The sequence below is a fragment of the Beta vulgaris genome, chromosome 7, assembly GCF_026745355.1.
Source record: "Beta vulgaris subsp. vulgaris cultivar EL10 chromosome 7, EL10.2, whole genome shotgun sequence".
Lineage (NCBI taxonomy): Eukaryota > Viridiplantae > Streptophyta > Magnoliopsida > Caryophyllales > Amaranthaceae > Beta > Beta vulgaris.
Window position 1 is genome coordinate 54862372 of NC_079208.1, and position 19807 is coordinate 54882178.

Sequence of the window (19807 nt, forward strand, 5' to 3'; positions counted from 1 at the left end):
ACTTGCTACAAGTATTGGACATGGATGTGATGACCCCAATCATTTTGGGGTGATTGTTATGATAAGGGATGTGAAGAGCCGATTAAAGCCTAAGCTTCATATTGCTTGGATCGGTTTGTAATACTTGCACTCAAGTTCAAGTCAATTCAAGCTTAAGGTTTCAAGTTGATCTCTAATTACACCATAACCTGTGTTTTCTGAAATTCGACGTTGCACACCAACTTTTTAAAAGTGACGAGTAATCAACTAATCCCCTTGAACTTTTAAAAGTGACCATTACTTACAATAGAAAGGGAACAACAATGATAGCATGCTTCAACGCCTTCAAGTATTGAATTAACTGCTTAAGAAACCATATACTTCTGTTCGCCAACCATCTCATTTAAGATGAAAGAAACTAAACTCCTTCAAAAATTGAACTCTTCTGTGTTACAGATGCGACGAAAACATCCAAGATACTAGTTGTTGTTCTACTTCTTCCCCATTATGAACTTTAGTCACAAGCGGATGTTGACTATTTGATCCAGTTTTGCACCAAGGATAAGAATTTTGATAATCAAAGAGTAGTACTCTTATTCCAACTTCAGCACACTCTAAAGCATATCTTGGATTATCATCAATCAACACCTTCACACCCATTGACCTAATAACAACAAATGTCACAAAAGCAATTCATCATTGCTTAGTCTAGGGTCCTCGATGTCTTCAAAACAAAAACCATAACAAATCTTGATGCATAGCAATGATAGAAGCGAATCTTAAAACCAAGATTCAAAGTGAAAGACCGAAAGCAAACAGCCATACATGCAAATCTCCGACATGTGTTTTGATTCTCCATCTAGAGCAAAGTGATTACCAAAGTGAATTTCCTCAAAGAGTCCTGGCTAATGCTTCTCAACCCACTCAATAGTGTGATCTTTAATGACATTTTGACGAGACTTGAAAGTACACAAGACTTAACTGATTACAATGCATAATATCCTGAATCTTAATTTAATAAGGTCGCCGCAAATATATACGTGACAACTAGAAAAGTTGCAAAATCTTGATAACTTGTTCAGGGCCTTTTGAGCTCCCGGAAGAGGGAAAATTCCATTCTTGAAACAAGAAGTCTTGAAAAAATCATGAACGCGGATATCAGCTGCACGAAGAAGAAAAGATAAGAGGGTAACCCAATTTTGTCAAGCAATATCATCTAACTTTATATAATAAGTGGAACCCGACAATGTGAGCAAACTGTCACGGATGGCATTCCACACCCCCGCAACGTGGCTGGGCAGCGGCAGTGGGCTGGGCGCCCCGCGCTGGGCCAACGAGGGCTGAAAACGCCACGAGGTGTTTGGTGGGCCAAACGAACTCCAAATGGGCTCAAATTTTGGGGTCCGCTATATTTTGGGCCAATGAAGATAATGGTCGAGCCAGATTTTTAATTTGAGGCCCAGAAATAGGTCATGGTGCACAGGCATTCTCGGTGGTGCACCGGAAGCTTCTAGAAGGGCCTAGCAAGGTCTTGGAGATGAGCTTCTAGGCTAAGGTACTTCTAGAATGCATCTAGAGTCTTCCTTGCTGTACATATGAGTTGTAGAGTGTCTAGATTATTCTAGGCAGCATGTGTGTAGAACCCTCCAAATGAGGAGGTGGAGAACTTTCTAGAAATTAGGGAAAGGAGGGATGGAACCTATAAATAGGCATCCCCATTCATTTGTACATATCATCCAACACTTGTGATTTTCTCTCAAGCAATCTAAGAGCTTTTCTCTTAAAACCCTCCCTTGTTTACTTACTTTCTCTAAGCCATCTTTTCCATACTTAGAAATTTTCGTAGCACACTTAGCTTAGCCAAGCTAGCCAAGCCAAGTAGTCGGGTGCCTTGACTTGCCTTCCGACGGGACTGTGAAGCAAGTAGGTCACGTATAGCGACTAGAAAAGAGTCGGTACGTGACAAGTGGTATCAGAGCAGCGACGATTGTTGGGGCGTTGTCGTTGAGGTTCGGGTGAGGCGTTGGTGCTGTTGTGTGGACGAAGCTTAAGTGTGGTCGGGTGGGTGATGGCATCGCAAGCGAAGGACAGTGTTGGTGCATCAGGGGTCGTGGATGAGACCCTACGGAAGAAGAAGCAAACGACCTCGGAGCTTGATGGTCGTCTTGCAAAGGTTGAGCTCGCAATGGGGGACCTTGTCGACAGCATGGGGGTTGCCGAGCAAGGCATTGCGGAGCTCAAATCGGGTATGTCGACACTTGAACAGGGTATCGACGGGATAGATAGTCGTGTTCAAGTGGTCGAACTAGGAGTTGGTGCAGCGGCCACGGAGGCCAAGGAGGTTGTCCAACTCCTCGTGAACGAGGTGGCCGACTCAATTCGGGCGGAGTTGGCGCAACTCAAGGAGAACATTACGGGGCAGCTCCAAGCCATGAAGGAGCAAATTGATTCGGTCCGGGGGGACCTGAACTCATGCAAGGCGGATGTGACGCTTTGCAAGGTGGCAGTGGCCGGGGGAGCCACGATACGGGAAGGACCTCGGATGAAGGTTCCCGAGCCGCCAAGATACGAGGGAAAGCGTGACCCGAAAGCTCTCGACAACTTTCTATAGAGCGTTGAGAGATATTTCGAGGCCATGCACGTGGAAGACGATGCTTCCAAAATTTGTACCGCCACCATGTATTTATCGGACGACGCCGTTCTTTGGTGGAGGAGGCGACAAGAGGATATCAAGAAGGGGCTATGCAGCATTGCGACGTGGGACGAGTTCAAGAGGGACTTAAAGCGGCAATTCTACCCCGAGAATGTCGAGGAGCTTGCAATGAAGAAGCTACGAGGGCTAAGGCAAACGGGGACGATTCGGGACTACATAAGCCAGTACTCGTCGCTCATGCTCGAGATCCCCGACATGGAGGAAAAGACTCGCCTCATTTTCTTCATGGACGGTCTGCAAAGGTGGGCGGAGCAGGAGTTGCGGAGACGAGGAGTCAAGACTCTTGCGGAAGCCATAGCCGTGGCGGAGTCCTTGATCGAGATTCCGAGGGATTCGAGACGGGACAAAGGCAAAAGGGTCGAAGAGGACGACCACGAGGAGGAAGCATCGCTTCAACAAAGGGTCAAGTACGTGGATAGCACCAAGGACAGGACCCAGTCCAGAGGGGACAGTCGCGACGGAGGTAAGCAACACAAGCCGCTTAAATGTTTTCTTTGCGATGGACCGCATATGGCTCGTGCATGCCCGACGCGACAAAAGTTGAGTGCTATCATAGCAACTTTGGGGGAGGAGTCGGCGACAGAAGCGTCGATGGGGGCGATGCGCTTGGGTGAGGAAGCCCAACTCGCCAATATACGACTCCTTAATGCCTCAGAAGTCGTGGAAGAGGAGCCGATAAGGGAGGCATCCACGACAACTACAGGGACGGGCATCAAGCCAGGGGGTAGCTTGATGGTCGTAAACGGGACGGTGAATGAGGTTCACACTAGGGTGCTTGTCGATACAGGGGCAACGCACAATTTTCTTGCGCTACGGGAAGCCAAGAACCTAGGTGTGAAGTTCACCAAGGTAGATGGCGAGATGAAGGCCATCAACTCGGGAGCCACGCCGGTGTACGGGAGAGCGTGGAATGTTCCTGTCCGCTTGGGGAAGTGGAGAGGAAAAATCGACTTCTTGGTAGTCGATATGGATGACGAGTCCATAGTCCTGGGGATGGAGTTCTTGGACTCTGTCATGCCGATAAAAATGGGCGATGGTGTGCTAACCATCACAAACAAGGGGAGCGAGTGTGACATCCACCTCGCAAAGGGCAAGGATGCAGACGTGAGGGTCTCTTCCTTGAAGGCAACATGGGCGCTAAGGGATAAGCGTCCAGGATCGGTCCAGGGACGGATCGAAACCTCGATGCCAAGGGGTAGGCATCAAAAGAAGCTCCGTGGGACGAGCAACAAGGCGAAGCATGAGAGCCACATGCACGGGACGTCAAGTGCTAGTCGAGGGGAAAGGCGACAAGCACGAGACATGGGCAGACGGGACATGCCCGAGGGTCGATCTTGACGAGGACGTCAAGAAATTGGGTGGGGGAGAATGTCACGGATGGCATTCCACGCCCCGCAACGTGGCTGGGCAGCGGCAGTGGGCTGGGCGCCCCGCGCTGGCCCAACGAGGGCTGAAAACGCCACGAGGTGTTTGGTGGGCCAAACGAGCTCCAAATGAGCTCAAATTTTGGGGACCGCCATATTTTGGGCCAATAAAGATAATGGTCGAGCCAGATTTTTAATTTGAGGCCCAGAAATAGGTCGTGGTGCAGGAGTATTCTCGGAGATGCACCGGAAGCTTCTAGAAGGGCCTAGCAAGGTCTTGGAGATGAGCTTCTAGGCTAAGGGACTTCTAGAACGTGTGTAGAGTCTTCCTTGCTGTACATATGTTGTAGAGTGTCTAGAGTGTTCTAGGACAGCATGTATGTAGAACCCTCCAATTGAGGAGGTGCGGAATATTCTAGAAACTAGGGAAAGGAGGGATGGAGCCTATAAATAGGCATCCCCATTCATTTGTACATATCATCCAACACTTGTAATTTTCTCTCAAGCAATTTAAGAGCTTTTCTCTCAAAACCCTCCCTTGTTTACTCACTTTCGTAGCCATCTTTTCCATACTTAGAAATTTTCGTAGCACACTTAGCTTAGCCAAGCCAAGCAGTCGGGTGCCTTGACTTGTCTTCCGACGGGACTGTGAAGCAAGTAGGCCACGTATAGCGACTAGAAAAGAGTCGGTACGTGACAAAACGGAAAGTAATACCACAAAGCCACATTAGAAGAAGAACTATAGACATGAATATGGATACTCATAATTTAGCAGCACATGCCATTATATATACGTCTTACATTCACGTTGTCTAACTCTCTCATACAGTGGCGGACCCAGGAATTTAAATTTGGGGGTACAGACGTACAACAAACACAAAAGTAGGGGGGAAAATTGTACGATACATCTATGGCTGGTCTAAGACTAAAACCGCATGGGTACGAAATTGTTTGAAAAATTGACGATGACTAATTGATAATATTTTTCAATAACTAGTTCAAATTTCAAGCAAATTACAACTGATAATTAAGGAGTAAACTTATTGGACGACATGTTCTTATTTGTTTGAATTATAATTACTTTTTACTTATCAATAAAGTTAAAAATTATCCTATCAAAGTTATTATTAAGTACAAACCTTTAGTAATTAGCACTAATAACGTGAATACATGATCAATCATATGTTACAATTAATTGGCAATTGTCTTACACATCTTTAAACATTATAAGATAGATATAATTATAGAATTATGGAATATAAAAGTACTTTTCCCTACATATAGAATGCGTGATCAGTGTCAAAGTACAAAATACAACAATTATAAGAAGCAAAGTATTAGTTATTTAGAAACTGAAAATTGGAAGCAGTTGAAAAAATAAAAATACAAAGTTAAAGTTTTAAGGTGCAACATTCAAAATATTAAAAACAAAAGTGAAAAATGAAGTACTAATGGCTCCAAAGTGCAAACCTGCATGTAGTACGTGGCTCCAAAAAAGAGTGCTGGTAATAGAATTTAGAACAAAAAAATATATAATGCTACAGGGTTCAACCTCGCGATATTGCGGAAAGAGAATTGCTATATCAATTAGTGGTATGACCACTGGGCCAAGTCAATTAATCAGATTATATTTGAAGTGAAGTGTTTATATTTATGTTTGGGGGTACAGTTGTACCCCCATGTCTCCGATTAGGTCCGCCACTGCTCTCATATAGTCTACTCGAAGATTCTACTTGGTTGGAAGATGTGAGCACGGGGTTAAGTAGAGGTCATTTGTAAAACTGTTTGGTGAAAGATCCAAACCATAGGACTTTCAAGACAAGTAGTGTGTATTACAGAACGAGTTTTTCAAAGATTGGCTAGCAACAACTAATAAAGTATTATGCATGTTTGGTTGATTAGCGGCAAATCTGGACTGTCCAAATTGGTGAATTACAAAGGTATTTTACTCAACTCCAATGAATCGATCTTTTGTTGATAGTTTACATGACCACATAGCGCTAGATTTGATTACCACTTCACCAGTATCTACATGTGGCTTCATAACACTACACGTTAGTATACCTTCCCACACATCAATAAAATAAGAAAATTGTTTACATTCAGCACAAATCCGAATTTCAAATATCAAGCGCTCAACCATTCTTCTATCTGGAAGATTACAAGAGGACCTTTCAAGTTATTAAACTCCTATTTTTCTATATATCTAGACATGGAACAGAACTCTTCATGGTAAAGTGCAAGAGAAATAGGGTGCAAATTGCAAAGCATAATAAGTCATCTAATTCACAGAGAATGTGTTGGATCGTTTAACTAGCAATTCCATTAAGGGGGTGTTTGGTAAGATTAATGGAAACGGAATGGAAAGGATTTTGATAAGGAGGAGAAACGGAAATAATAACCGTTACCTTTAATAGTTGTTTGGTATCCTAGTGGAATGGAAACAATTGAGAGGTTTATGATTGAGGAAGAAAACGTGATTTGTTTCCACTAGTTTGATAAGGGTAACAAATGAGGGGATTATGTTTCCCTCCGGAAACGGTATTTGTTACTTAACACTCATACCAAACAATTAGAAATGGAAACGCTTATTTGAATCTGTTTCCTACATCAAAAGTTTTCATACCAAACACCCTCTAAACAATATAAATAATCAAGCAAATGGATGGGAGAAGCCGGAGAACACTAATGAAACTTTTAGCATAGTTATATTACCTTCATCACGCGAAAAATTCCAAATCTGCAAACAAATATTACACAAAACATTAGCCTTAAAAGAATATTAACTTGCATGTTACGCTAGTAAAACCCTATCGTTATTTACCGTTTGTATTTATTAAAAATCACCATATTTTTTTCAAAATTTTCCTAAACTACCCACTAAGTATACTCACCCTCTCTCTCCTCCTCTCACTCTCATTCTCACTTTCTCTCACCTCACTTCAACCACCACCACACCGGAACCACCACCACCGGAGCCACCACCACACCGAAACCACCACCAAAACCACCCCACACCGAAAACACCACAGACAAATTGCCGGTGGTTCCGGTGTTGGTGAAGGTCGTCAATGTGGTAGTGGTTTCGATGGTGGTGGTTTCGGTGTGGTGGTGGTTCCGGTGTGGTGGTTTAAGTGGTGGTGGTTGTCCGTGGTGGTTGGGGTGAGGTGAGAGAAAGTGAGAAAGAGAGTGAGAGGAGGAGAGAGAGTGAGTGAGTATATTAAGGGTTAGTTTAGGAAAATGTTGAAAAAATACAAGCGATTTTAAGTAAATATGAATGGTAAATAGTAATTCCCTAGTAAAATGGCAACAATCATCTACATTCTACAATATTGAGAAAAAAGTGAGCTATGGAAATATTTTCACATGCATGCTAAGTACATCGGATATACACGGAATACAATTCATGAAAGCAAGGTTAGCATTGCACAGTTATTGGAACTACTAAACAAGTGGCAGCAACTATTAAGCACACAATGTGAAATGTTTGATTGTACTAGAATCTGAATTTATATGGCCTCCAAATGCAGCTTAAAGAACTAGAAATGATTTGTGTGACAAGAACCATAAGACTAGCCGAATATTGAAATGAAACTTCTAAGACATCTCTTCCGATTCAACACTTTGAATCTCGATTATGTGGAAGCTCAACAATATAATAATTTGAGACCACCAAGAAATTAAACACAGAAATCAAGGCAACTTCTGTCTAATGCCTAGCGTTGATGAGAAAAGGTGTAGCAAAAGAAACGCATAAATAAGCGGATAGACAATAGTATGATTAAGGCTATGTTCAATTCACCTTATTTTTGCTTATTTCAGATCTAATTAGATCAGATCTGAAAAAATAAGTTCAGATCAGATCAGTTCAGATAATGCTTATATTTAAAAATCACTATATCTTTCATTACATATTAGTAAAAATTATACTAATTGAATATTAATAAAGTACTCATTGAGACGAATCAAAAAAGACCCCACATGACTATATTTTTTCTTATATATTGAGAAAAATCTAAAAAATAAGATCTTGTTATCAGATTAGTTCAGATCAGAAAAAATAAGTTCAGATCAGATCAGATCAGATAAGTTCAGATCAGAAAATTTCAGGTGAACTAAACATAGCCTAAAAACATCTCAACGAACATGTAGAATAAAGTAACAATGAAAAACATTTAATACCTCATAATGTACCTCATAGAACTCATAAATGTGACGATATTCGGACACCGAGTGATTTGAGGAATAATGGTCAACAATGAATCTGTAAGCGGAGACAAAGTTCCCAAGGACTGTACCAGGGAGGCAGAGACACAAAAGCATAGTCAGCTAAACTAGCTACATTCAAGATTTCAAAACAAACTTCAAAACATGAACAACAGCATATCCATTAAACTAACAACCTCAAATACAAATGTAAGGTTTTTTCAGGAAAATCTATTTATTCTCGTGTGGATGGCAGGCAGGCTTATATTTCTTGGTTTTAATAGGACTCCTTACGAGCGTTCTTTTTATCTACTATTATCTAAAAATAATCAAGTTATTAATGACTAAACAAAACCAAGAAATAACCCCACTTGCGAAATTATAGAAGATCCCCATTAAGATCAAAGAATTCCATCAAGACGCCCTAATTGTTGCAATTAAATTATACATAATATGTAGTCTAGCATTCTAATAGTCTGATATAAGGGGGCGTTTGGTTCGTTGAGAAGAAAGGGAAAGGGTATGAGAAAGGCTTACAAGAGGAATGGAAAGGGTTTCCCTTTGATAAAAAATGTTGTTTGGTTAGGAACATCAAAGAAAATGGAAAATTATTATTATTATTTAATAATAATAGTAATAATAATGATAATAAATAATAATAATAATAATAAATAATAATGATAAATAATAATAAAATAATAAAATAATTATAATAATAATTAAAATAATAAAATAATAATAAATAAAAAATAATAAATAGTAATATTAATAATAATAATAAAAATAAATAATAATAATAACAATAATAATAATAATAATAATAATAATAATAATAATATGGTAGAGGGATATGGGGTAATCCCAAACCTTGGGGGTGGTGGGGAATCAATCTAAAAAAAAGGAGAATAATCCTAATAAGAAAAAGGGGTAAAGGATTTGAAAAACACATTAATCAAATATTCACAAAGGGATATAAGGAACTCAATTCCTTTTTCCTTTCTTAAAACCCTCCAACCAAACGCCCCCTAAATGAATATAAATAAATAAACAGACCAGCCCATTGAAGCACCTGAGGGCACTTGCCTACCCACATTGGCCACATACTTGATATGATATTATCATCAACCACAAGCAACTACATAGACTTTCCCATAAGGATATTAACGGCCTGTTTGCTAAGTGGTACTAGATGGTACTAGTAGAGATTTATGAAATTGTAAGATCCTGATTTGGAAAATGAAATTGAAATAGAGATTTATGATTTTGGAAACCCAAAATCTGAAATGGGTGAACCTTTTTCTTGGGTTATTGGGTTTTGTGGGCAGAAAAATCAAGGTTACTTTTTTTTAATAATTTTTGGAAGGAAATTGATTATTGATGGAGAAATTGAGATTGATTGAGAAAGTGTAATAAATTTGGAGATGCAAAAAGAAAAAAGAAGTAAAATAATAATATGCAAAAAATGGCAAAAGAAATGAAAAAGGGTGGCAGTAGGGAAAAGTGTGGGATTGGGAGAAGCCTCCGCTCTTCCACTGGTCCTCTTTCTTCACTTTTAATATTATTTATGACTTGAAATCTTGTGAATGGCATAAGGTTAACTTTGAATGCACATATATCTCAATTTATAAATGGTTTTAATGTGACTCAAATTGGAGGTGATAGCTTGTTCAAAGAGCTTTCCAACGATAGGTCATATGCCCAATTCCACTGAGAAACGAGAAAGTCATGACTGTTTTACGAAGAGCTGACGAAAATATTTCGTCTCACGCCCGCCCGGGAAGATTTCGCCCGACCCGGAGCGCTGGTTTTTGCGGCACACGCGTTTTTCGGTATTATTTCGTTTTTGGGTTATCTTTTAAGGTTTGTACGGGGTTTCCTTATGATTATAAAAGGGCGTCCTGGTGTTCATTATTATAGACACAACTTTTTAAACACTTTTAGCCTCTAGAATTTAGGACTCCCTGTATTATTCTCTCTGGTTTTTCTCTATTATAGTGAAGAAACTCTAATCCCCCACCTGTGGTCTGTGGACGTCGGTCAAATTTGACTGAACCACGTAAATCCTTGTGTTCTTTGTTTTCTCATCTTTATTATTTCATTGATTTTTTATTCCGCATTAATCAAACAACACCATGTTTCCTAACATTTAAATATATGCCGACGCGTCCATCAATCAATCACCGTGCAGTGTGCTATTTTTCTTTATTCACCGCTCTTTGCCTCATTGCTCCAGACATCATAGCCCCGGCCCCGCTTATTCTACACTAAGATTACCTTCCAGGCTCCCCACATTGTACATTGTATACAAAAAAAAGTATGCGGCATAAGCCGTAAGCGTAATCAGACCAACAAATTTATTATTCATGTACATTTGGCTTGTTAGTCATGTTACTCATGTACATGTGAGCACGTTTCTCAACATACGAACGTGTACACCATTTATGAATTACAAATATACCTTGATGTTCTCTTCATAAACTTAGTGAAGTTTTTTATTTGAAAATTAATATTTTTGTTGTCCCTTCTCAAAAATATGCACAGGCCTCAAACATCATAGCCCCGGGCACGGCCCAGCTTATTCTACGCTAAGATTACCTTTCAGGCTCCCCACATTGTACATTCTATACCCAAAAAAAAAAAATATATGTGGCATAAGCGTACTCACTACTCAGACCAACAAATTTTAAGCAACTCATTAAAACAAGAAAGAAAAATTGGATTTACAATATTACTCTGCAGAGTGCTGAGCCATGGCTAAAGAAGCCGGATTTCTGGGAATTGATATTCTGGGAGAAGAAGCTGGTGATGAACTCTCAATTACAATAACATGATTAGCAAAGGAACGCCCGTTTAATCGATCCTTGATTACCCAACTTGGCTTTTTCAATCTGTGGTGCAACCTTAACATCCTTAAAATCCTTAAATTTAGCAAGAGATGCAAGCTCTTCAACAGCATCAGCAATCTCTTGAATGCAAGTTACTATATCTACTAACAGAGTGGCGACAGTAGCAACTGATGTTACTTCTGAAAGATTAAGGTTTTTCCATATGTTTGATTTTAACAAAAGATTAAGATTTTGAGCAGCTTGTTTGGCATTAATAAGGTGGGGTTTTGCCTTGGAAGGTTTGGTCATTTTCTTCATTGCTAATGATAGCTCCTTCAACGCTATGCCGGATTCTGAGCTCATCTTACAGCGTGTTTCTCGGAATTTAGACTTCACTTCTTTTGGTATTTGAAGGTGAGGATATATGAAGCCATGGAGAGCTTCTGCTCGGCAAGCGCAATGCCGAGCCAACTCACCGATTTTCTGGTACTGTGTCCATGGATGGCTGCCTTTGAATCGTCCATGGCGTGGCTCCCATTTTGCAAGATTCAGCTGATAATTGCATGAATAACAATGTTCAGCCTTTGTCTACAGTTCATTGCAGCATATAACTATATACTCCCTCCGTCTTTTATTAGTTTACCCCTTTTGACTTTTGACACTATTCACATATATGACTTTGACTATCTCTTGTAATTTGTATTTAAGGAAAAATATAGTCATGTGAGATCTTGTTGGATTCGTTTCAATGTGTATTATCCAAGTATCAACTTTTTGTAATTTTTGCTTATCGAAAATTAGAGATATTAAGGTTCAAATTAGTATCTCGGCAAATGTGCCCCAAAGAAAGGGGTAAACTAATAAGAGACGGAGGGAGTATTTACTATTACCTACCATTAGGGGTGTAAACGACTGCGAAAAGTCCAGAGTATAACCTAGTCCAGTTCAAACTTGTTGGACTAGACCAGTCTGAATTTTTTTATAAACTGGACTTGGTGACTCAATTTTTCGACAATATTTTCGAATTGGATTTTGACTCACCCCTTTGGAGTCCAATAAATCCAGTCTAAAAACATTTTTATATATAATATATATTTAATATTTTTTATACATAGTATATATTTAATATTTTCATATATATATAATATAAAATATGTATGTGACTTATCTTATGGAATGAATATAATTAGTTTAATTTTTCAAATTAAATTATGAGAAAACATTGTGAATCATTGAATCTAAATTGAGGAAAAAAAAATATAATAATTAAACTGGACTGGATTATTGGAACTCAAAAATTTTTTATCAAAATAGACTGAACTGAACTCAAAAAATATTTGGATCAACTTGGACTCAATTTCTCGCATCCAAAAAACTTTATACTGGATTTGGATTTAGCAAATCCAATCCACTTATACCCCTATGTACTATATTAATTAGAGGGGGGAAGAAAGAAGCAGAGAGAGACACAAACCAGAGAATCTAAGTTGTTTTTGGAGTCGAGAACATTTTTTAGTCCATCTAGTAAGGCTTCATTGTTGTCGTTTGCGATTTCATCAGATGAAGTTTTGAAATATTCAACTCCAAATTCTGCAAACAGAATACAAGTAATGTATGTTAATCGACTTTATTACTGTACAAAGTTACCAGCAAATATTTGATGGGAATGTTATAGGTTATGATTTATGAAGTAGAAAATTAGACTCCAAAAAATTGTTTCTTAAATCATAAGAGTAATATGAAAACTCCTACACGACTTTAACTACATCATGTAATTAAAAAAGATTATAGACCTAGTTATCATTTACTAGTATTAAACAGTCACCCAAATAAAAAATATATTATTCCACTTTATTGGGCATGATAATTTTTTTTAAAAAAATCTATCTTATATAGTGATAGAATATAAAAGTAATCTTGAGACTCCAACTATTAGCTGAAACTTTTGGTTGAGTGGGTCTCGAAACCAGTGTCACAAGTAGATCATGAATTCCCCCCTTCTTTTCAAAATCGAATATTTAGCGCTAATTAGGTATAAGGGGGTTTATGTTGCATCTGCAATTCAACTATGAGTTTAAACTTTTAGTTGTGTTAAGACAACAAATATATATTACATATTTTGCAGCTTTGCAAGCAAAATTGAAGGTTGACGATTTTCTTGGCAATTGACAATTTTCTTGGCATGATTACAACTTACAAGTTTACATTGATGGTTTTGCAAGGGAGTAGATAAAGTAGGAATATTAAGTGCTAATTTGTTTTTACAATTTTGGGTTCAGTCCTGGAAACACGAAATACTTTACAACTTCATGCATCTCCTCTCTCTTGCTTTTCCTAAGAGAGTTCTTATCAATTTCATAGTGACTTCCATTTTCTCTCCTTATATGAGTGCACAACTTGGGAAGACATGTAACACTTTGGCTGGTAATTGTCAATGCCATATCCAATTGCACCATAATCAAGCGAATTGGTTTTTAAGACAATAGTATATTCTAAGGCCTTGTTTGGTTGAGAAAACAAATTAAGGGAAGTGCAAATTCCTAGGAAGTAGAAATATATGAAGTTGTTTGGTTGGCAAAATCATGGGAATTTGCACTTCCTAGGAAGTTCTACTTCCCACACAATGGGGGAAGTTGCTTACCTAGTTCCCCCTAGGTAAGTGCCACTTCCCATGGGAATTCCATCTTCCCATAGCCTACCAAACAATATTGTTTACTTCCTAGGAAGTGAAATTTCATGGGAGGTGAAAAATCAAGGGAAGATCAACTTCCCAAGTGCAACCAAACGATACCTAAATGTTACGAATGGCATATTATTGGCCCACATTCAATACCGTTTTCGTTATTCAAAAATTTATTTGTAATGATACTTCTCCTAACATTTATTATTGCCTACTCTACCAATAGTTTTGTAAAAGATCGCTTACTTTTAGTTTTAAAATTAAACAATGGCCCAATTTCAATATTAAGAAAAGAACAAATCACTTTTCTGAATACATGACTAGTTTAATAGTATATTTAGTGACCAGTATAATCTATTTAGTTACCCGTTTCATTTATTCCATAATAACATTCTTATATCTATTTAGTTACTAGTTTAATCCATTTAGTAACTAGTTTAATCCATTTGGTAAGACTATATTATTTTTAATATTGTCTACTGTAGTTCGAGACTCGAACCCGTTTCACTTATTCCGTAATGACATTCTTACATCTATTTAGTGACTAGTTTAATCCATTTGGTAAGAGTAAGACTACCTGATTATTTTTAATATTGTCTACTATAATTCGAGACTCGATGGAACACAAAGGAAAGAGAATAGAAGCTAAAGAACAACTAGGTTAGTGCGAAATGTCTAGGGATAGTGTTAGATTAGAGTATAATGAATTAAACTTGTAGGATAATGTAGGCTTGAATTTGTCTAATTTTAACTTAAAATTAGAAAAGCTATTTCAATAATTTGTGCCTACTATATGGATTATTAATCATGTACCACTCATAACAGAATAATGAAAATTATGAAAAAAAAAATCCCATTTTGTATAGAATGACTTATGACTTTTTGCAAAATTACAAATAGACCGATATTATTCTAGATCTTTTGAGGATGTTACCAACTCGCACCACACGCCGGTTTCCAATAATATTTGATAGATCTTGGAGGATGTCACTATTCAGTATTCACAACACGTTACACACCTCTTCTGAAAGATATTCTAGTTAAGCAAATTGCTATGACAGCTTGCCTAATTTTGAGCTTATATTGCTTTATCATTTTCTATGTGAAAGTGATATCCAAAACACCTATATAGCACTAAAGTACATGTCATTTTTCACGTCTTGGACAGTTGTTATATACCCCCAAGTAAATCTACAATAAATTGTAAGAAATACAATCAGGCAAATTGACCTTCAGAGAAAAAAATATACTCCAATCTTCGGAGTTGTTTGGCAATCGACTGTTGGCTGTTGGCTGGTTTAATTGGCTTGTTTGATTGGCTAAAAGCATTGACGGTATGTATTGGCTTTTTAAGTTGGTTGTTCAAGTCATTTGTTTGTAAAAGTGTTTGGCAAAATTAATTGTAGTTGTTGGCGGTTTATTAGAGAGTTTGTGAGACAATAAGCCAAAAGCCAATCCAAAAAGCTGCTCCAGACAGTTTTTTCATTTTGGCTTAAAAGCCAACTTTTCAGCCAATCAAAAAGCCAATAACCAAACACTTTTTTTGACTGTTTGACCAAATTGAAAAGCCAAAAGTCAAAAACTAATGAAAAAGCCATTTACCAGACATGACCTTCATCAATTATTTCAGCTTAGTGTTAATCAAAAGTTAATTAATTGATTTCTAATTTGAACAAACAAGCCAATTTAAAAAGATTAAATTTAAAAGAATGTACTTATGAAAGATGGAAGAAAATAAGTAATAATGTGTACCTTGAAAGAAGAGGGCAAGCGTAAGAAGATTGGTGGCAACAAGTTTGTGAAGATCAGTGCCAGCCCAAACAGGACATATAACAACACATACAATCACAGATGTAGAGCTTCCTATCAAAATAGTCGTAATTCTTTTATGTGCCATGTCTATAACTTCATCATCTCGATACCCCGATACACATATTAAACTAAATGTTAATATGAATATTAATACTCCATAATCAAATCTTGCCTTCATTTTCGGGAAAAATCGCAAAAATGTTGTCACTCCAGCTGCATTATATTATACGAATCTCATTAAATTCATCGATACCATGAAAATTAAACATAACTACATTTACCCACTGGGTAGATTACCCACTTTAAGTACATACACTTAATAATATCGATAATAATACTTTACATATGTACAATACCTGTTATGAAGACACATACTCCAAGGCAAAAAGGCTCCAATTTCTTTCCTGGAAGACTTGATAATCTATGAGCACCAACTGCTAACATCCCCCCTAAAATAGTTGCCAACACTCTATTCACCCCTTTTCCTAGCGTTGCACCTATATACAAGAAAAAGAAAAGAATAACATATGACAATCGATTATCTATTGCCGGAAAACTTTACCAACTAAACTAGTTGACATCAGACTTACCAACAGAGAACTCGAAAACGACGACGACGGTAAGAACAGCCCACATAGCACCAACCCCGAAGCCCTCATAAAGTGGATCGAAGTAGTAGAAGAGGGAGACTACGGTTATGGCAAATGCAACTTTGATAGAGTGAACAACTCTTCTTGGATCATCTTGTGCGAGCTCCTTTGTTATTTGGCTAATATGACTAACATCAGTTGTAATCTTATCATATTTAGCCTTGAACATGCTGTTAAACAAGCTTGGTTTTTCTTGATTTGGAGACTCCATTTCTTTGCTTTCTCTCTTACCATTAATCATCTAAGTAAGCGAGATACAGATGTTCATGTGTTATGAGTGGTCACTTAAATAAGAGACTTCTTTTTTTTTTATGCGGAAGGTGCTTTTTGTCTGGCAAATTGTTGCCAATTAGATTTTGTCCTTCCTAAATCGTAAACCAATTTGCCTAAGCCTTGCAGTTTTGTTGATCTACCAATGATGTACATTGAATCAAGAATGTCTTGGCGTAGTGGTTAAGATTGAGGTGCTATGAACGATAGGTTATAAGTTCGAATCCCTCTTCCCCTTCTTTATACTTTGTACCACTTTCGTGGCTCATATGAATTTAAAAAAAAAAAAAACCCAATTATGTACATTGTATTGTAGCTCCTTTTTTAGCAGTCAGAAATTTATGGGCTTCCGGGCTAGTATTATATTGCCAGCTTATGGGCTTTCTAGATCTAAGCAGGATTCCCCTTTCTTAATGAGACACTAGTTGTTCATGTCAGTTACATATCACAGATTCATAGATTACTCAACTAAATATTATTGCAAACATTTTTGGCTAAAAAATTGAATTGTTTAGATATGAAGGCATTAAAAAGTGGAATCTATCTAGCTTAGTTGGTAAGTCTTGTGGGGGTGATACTTAAAACTCGAGATTGAATCTCGTCTACGTCATTGTGCTTAGTTGCTCATTTATACCAAAAAGAAAAAGAAATTGAAGGCACTAAAAGGCAATATTCCTTTTTCTTTCTTTCTGTATGAAATCTTGACATTATTTAAAAGTTAAGATAATCTTTTGAATCTTTTTTTATAATATAAAGGATATTACATAGTTATGTGGGGGTCTTGTTTGACTTCTCTCAATGAGTATATATATATATATATATATATATGTCAAACGTCTATATGTTTACTAGTATGGAATTTAAGATGTCGATAACATAATTTGGCAATAGTAAACGTGAAAAAGCCAATCAAAAGAACAAAAAGAAATAAAGGAGGCAGCTAATATATAGTAAAATGGAACTACTAAAACACCAAATCTTATAGCAACGATATTGTATTAGTAACACTTTGTACCGCCTTCGTGGCTCATATGGATAAAAAAAAAATATTGTATTAGTAACAACATAATAACAAAAACAGTTTAAATAGAATCATGTCAAACTCAAGGCATAGGCAGTTAGGCTCCTAAGTGAATTTTTCACCATTTATTGCTTTGGAGTGAACTTATCGACTTTTTAATAAAGTTTGATGATTGCAACTTAATAAAAAAGATAAATAAATGACTACTCAATATTTAACATTGTGACATTGTAGACTTATTATAGTTTCCTTTAATCAACGGTGTGTACATGTGTACTTGATCTCTATATATACTTACAGAGGGTTTAGGATCTTATATTTGTGTTGTTTAGATAATATATATTCCTATTGAGGGGTGTTTTTTGATATTAGAAAAACATAATTCTTTTTAATAATTCAAAGAGAATTATTTCGCAGCTAGAAAAAAAATTGATATTGATCGAGACAACAAAATCAAAAAAGACTTGGAAAATAAAAGAAAAAAAAGGTAAGGGAGAAGATGGTTTTCATGAATGATATGTGCAAAAAGAAAAAGAAATGCCCATTATGCATTGATTCGAAACTTATTTACATTACTATCATTTACGTAGGCCTAAGAATAGCGAGTTGTCTTTTTTCCTAATTTGGAGGAGTATAGACTCTGACTCTTCCTTAGAAATCTAACCATCTACCTCATTAAAGTCGCTACCACAATCAATATCATTTCTTTCCCTTAATCAACTAATCAGAAACTTAAAGCATAGTGCAAAGTGAAATTTCACGAGCAAAATTGCTACTCCAAGCAGCAATTTAGTTTTGTAGACTAAAGTCACTATCTTCAATAGCGATTTTATTTTAAATAAAAAAAGTATCACAAAGTTTTACCCGAGCCTATATAATGGATGTCAATCGAGTTGAGCTCGAGTTTGACTATGGAGAATATTTATAGTACACCTGGGTGTACCATGCTCATGGTACACCCAAGATTATTTTCTCCAAATAAGCAAAATGAGCAAATGAACAAATGAGCAAATGAGCAAACATTTCTATTCATTTAAGAAAATGAGCAAACACTTTTATTACAAAATGAGCAAATGAACAAATGAGTAAATGAGCAAAATGCCATATGAGCAAATTTGGTGTCAAATGAGCACCTGAAATTCTAATTTATTACAAAAATACCTCTGGGTGTACCATGAGTGAACTCTTTGACTATGCTCGACTCAAACTCAAAATCAAGCTCGACTCATAAACTCGCGATCTTAAAAAAAAAATGTAACTCGAATTAAGGCTCAACTCAAATTTGAATCAATACATGTACCTTGAATTGAGTAAGGTACGTGAGGTAGCCTTTTACAAAGAATAAAAAAAAGTTAATGTTTCATTGTCCAATAAATGTGGGACTTTATGAAATAAACTTTCATAGAAAACAATAGACACCCGATGAAAAAATGCAACAAATATTTTCTATTCCATTTATAACTAACACAAACATAAACTTCTAATTCCCAACCAATGCGTGACAACTTAAATCTAAACAATAATGTAACTAGGGAACTCCCCACACCCCCTAGTTGTATTTTGGATTTATGGGAAACTTTGTATTGGGGCTTAAGCCCTATAACCTATTTCTGCTTGTTAAGTTTTATCGCATCCGTAGTTCACCAAAAAAAAAAAAAAAAAAAAATAAATATAAGTGTAGCTAGAGTTGTAACATATAATAGAGAAAAAAAAAATATAGTATTTACATTACAAACCAACATGGGGCATTTATTATTTCCAATAATAATTTTTCGGTTTGTTCATGAGCTTTCGAGTCGAGCCGAGGCTAAGACTTATTAAAAAAAACTTGTGCTCAAGTTGTTAGCTATCGGCCCCGTTTGACACTAGTGTTTGAGGTAGCATTTAGCAGGTTGCCAAGATTTAAACGCTACTTAAAAAAATTATGAGTGTTTGGTAAGGTAATGGTTATAGTAGCGGGTAGCAGTTGGAAGAGATTATGAGTACTGATTGTGAAACGTTGCTACAAGCAACGTTTGAGATTGAGAGGTAGCGGTTCAGCAAATAAACACTATATAATAGCATAAGGTAGAATTATTAACCAATGTTTTTATTTTGTTTCTTTTTCCTTTTACCATTATAATTGTTTTATTTTATGACAATTCAATGCTCATTTTACAATAGGAGAGATGTTATTTAAATATTTATTTTAAAGATAAGATATTTGACAAGTATTTTAGTAAAGTGGGTAATATAAATTTTTCGAGGGCTGAATATTTTCTTAGATTTATACATTTCTTTGAGCGGC

General features: G+C 36.9%; 1 protein-coding gene and 1 pseudogene across 1 annotated transcript; both read right to left on the reverse strand.

Annotated features, from left to right (window-relative positions):
• Nucleotides 1-358: 358 nt before the first annotated feature.
• On the reverse strand, nt 359-10561 carry LOC130589576 (uncharacterized; annotated as a pseudogene).
• On the reverse strand, nt 10486-16808 carry LOC104899852 (aluminum-activated malate transporter 2). The gene is made up of 5 exons (XM_010687135.4): nt 16170-16808; nt 15936-16076; nt 15520-15792; nt 12562-12677; nt 10486-11639 (listed from the first exon to the last, which is right to left on the reverse strand). Exons 1-5 carry the CDS (start codon nt 16468-16470, stop codon nt 11094-11096), a joined length of 1377 nt encoding a protein of 458 aa, XP_010685437.1. The 5' UTR covers nt 16471-16808; the 3' UTR covers nt 10486-11093.
• Between the last annotated feature and the right edge of the window lie 2999 nt (nt 16809-19807).